At 44.2% G+C, this 2,854-nt stretch overlaps 1 protein-coding gene across 1 annotated transcript; it reads left to right on the top strand.

Annotated features, from left to right (window-relative positions):
- The first annotated feature begins 456 nt into the window (after positions 1–456).
- On the top strand, positions 457–2,257 carry LOC120735052 (nuclear factor 7, ovary-like). Its single transcript, XM_040034227.1, has 2 exons — positions 457–672; positions 774–2,257. The coding sequence occupies exon 2, from the start codon at positions 791–793 to the stop codon at positions 2,180–2,182; it is 1,392 nt and encodes a 463-aa protein (XP_039890161.1). The 5' UTR covers positions 457–672; positions 774–790; the 3' UTR covers positions 2,183–2,257.
- Positions 2,258–2,854: the final 597 nt, after the last annotated feature.

Here is a 2,854-nt window from a genome sequence, read left to right as displayed (position 1 = left end):
TATATATTTTGTAAAACCACAAAAAAATATTTTATATCAGCAGCAATTTTTCTCAAACTGCTGCATCACAGCTTTCATGCTCTGACCTGCATGTGAAATGAGATAAAAGCTCTTTATTAGTAACTTTTACAACTTCTGGCAGGTTAATGTCTGAACTTTGGAGTGAAACACACCCTTAGTTACAGGAAATAACACCACTGTCTGTAACTAAGTGAATCCACCTTAACACCACCTGTGTGTGTGTGACTGCATTACACTCCCACTGCTGGGAACCTGAACAAGAACCAGAACAAAGTCTAAAATAGAAGCTGACAAACAGCTGCACCACCGAGTGACACTTTATTTTATAAACTTCACAACAGGTTTCATGTTGTGACCTGTGGAGGTGAAAAGACACAAAAACTGTTTTACAGCTTTTGAGCTGCAGGCAGGATTGAAACACACCTTAGGTAAAAGTCCAACAGCAACATTTTTCTCCTCCCCTCACGTCACTCAAATGTGACAAACCAGGAAACAGGAAGTTCTTCGTCCTCAGTAAAGAGAGACGCACAGACGATCAGACTGAGCTCAGACCAAACTAGCAGCTTCCTCTGAGTGAGTCCAGCTACAGGAGAGAAAAGTGGAAAACTCCAACACTGCTGCTTCAAGCTGCTGACGCTCCACACACTGAATGTGAGTTTGAGCAAAAACACGACTCAAAGGAAGTTTCAGTGAAGGTGGTAGAGGAGGGAGGGGAGCCAGGACTGACTGTACTTCCTGTCTGCTGTTTTCAGCTTCACTCACAGACTCAATGGCTTCCAGATCAGAGGAGGATCTCTGCTGTCCGGTCTGTCAGGAGGTCTTCAGAGATCCTGTTCTTCTGTCATGTAGCCACAGCTTCTGTAAAGACTGTCTGAAGAGATGGTGGAGAGAGAGACCAACACACGAGTGTCCAGTTTGTAAGAGAAGATCTTCAAAGGAGTATCCACCTTTAAGTCTGGCTTTAAAGAACCTGTGTGAGTCGTTCTTACAGGAGAGAGATCAGAGAGCTTCAGAGGCTCTCTGCAGTCTGCACTCTGAGAAACTCAGACTCTTCTGTCTGGACCATCAGCAGCCAGCTTGTGTCGTCTGCTGTGTCTCAGAAAAACACACCAATCACAGATTCAGACCCATCGATGAAGCTGCACAACAACACAAGAAGGAACTTCAGGAAACTCTGGAGTCCTTAAAGAAGAAGTTAAAGGTTTGTGAAGAAGTTCAAGTGAAGTTTGATCAAACAGCAGAACACATTAAGGTCCAGGCCCGACACACAGAGAGGCAGATTAAGGAGCAGTTTAAGAAGCTTCACCAGTTTCTAGCAGAGGAAGAGGAGGCCAGGCTGGCTGCACTGAGGGAGGAAGAGGAGCAGAAGAGTGGGATGATGAAGGAGAAGATGGAGGCTCTGAGCAGAGAGATAGCAGCTCTTTCAGACACAGTCAGAGCCACAGAGGAGGAGCTGAGAGCTGAAGACGTCTCATTCCTGCACAACTACAAGGCTGCAGTGGAAAGAGTCCAGCGCTGCCCCCTGCTGGATGATCCACAGCTGCCCTCAGGAGCTCTGATAGACCAGGCCAAACACCTGGGCAACCTGACCTTCAACATCTGGAACAACATGAAGGACATGGTCTCCTACACTCCTCTCATTCTGGACCCAAACACTGCAAATCCATATCTCATCCTGTCTGAAGATCTGACCAGTGTGAGACTAGGAGGAGAGAGGCAGCAGCTTCCTAATAATCCAGAGAGGTTTGATGATTATGGCTCTGTCCTGGGCTCTGAGGGCTTTAACTCAGGGACTCACAGCTGGGATGTTGAAGTTGGAGACAGTACACGGTGGGCACTGGGTGTGTTAGCAGAGTCTGTGAAGAGAAAGGGAAGCATACGGTCTGCATTATGGAGGATACGGTTCTATGAAGGTAAATACTCAGCATGGTCACCATCAGCTCCATCAACTGCTCTCTCAGTAGAGAAGAAGCTCCAGAGGATCAGAGTGAATCTGGACTGGAACAGAGGAAAGCTGTCGTTCTCTGATCCTGATACTAACACACACATACACACCTTCACACACACTTTCACTCACAGGATGTTTCCATATATTTGGACTAATGATAAAGTGAAGGTGTGTCCGTTGAAGGTGTCAGTGTCAGTGCAGCAGATGAGTTGAGGATGATGATGTTTCTAATGTTGTTTCCTGTCAGTGAGTTGAAGCTGTTAAACTGCAGCTGTCCTCCTGCTGCCTCGTTGTTCCAAAGCTCTTTGTTTCTCTTTTAGTTCTCACTGTTTCTTTCTGTTTCTGCTGTCCACCTTTTCACATGGAAAATCATTTCACTGTTTCTCACTGAATGACTCCCCAAACTAGATTTGAAATTCTATCAAGTTTCTAATCATTACAAGTGATTCATGTTTCTATTTGATGTGTAAATGGAGATGATTTAGTTTGCTGGGATATGGACTGACATGTGTTGAATGGGAGGAGCAGTTTGTTGTTGTCTTCTTGTCTGTTTATGACAACAATAAATATGTTGTTGAAACAATGATTCATGTTTAACTCCATATATGAAATGTTTCTGATCTTTGAATTCTGTTTGATTAAAGACTTTCTTCATGACACAAATGAGATTTCAGTGTATTAATAGAACTAAATAAGCTCAGAGTTGAAAGGCTGGAGTATTATGTACGTGCTTCACTGTCAGGATCTTCAGGGGGATTCAAAGGGAAACATCAAACTGCTGTAATGAGATAAACTAGTTGGGCTGAACACACTTATCTGTAGTTTGTCTCCATCCAGGATCATCAGAATATAATGAACATGTGTGAAGAGCCACAAAATGCTGCT

This window comes from Simochromis diagramma, unplaced genomic scaffold (genome assembly GCF_900408965.1).
Source record: "Simochromis diagramma unplaced genomic scaffold, fSimDia1.1 OVJJ01000747.1, whole genome shotgun sequence".
NCBI classification, from domain to species: domain Eukaryota; kingdom Metazoa; phylum Chordata; class Actinopteri; order Cichliformes; family Cichlidae; genus Simochromis; species Simochromis diagramma.
This window is presented reverse-complemented; position numbering and strand designations above follow the sequence as displayed.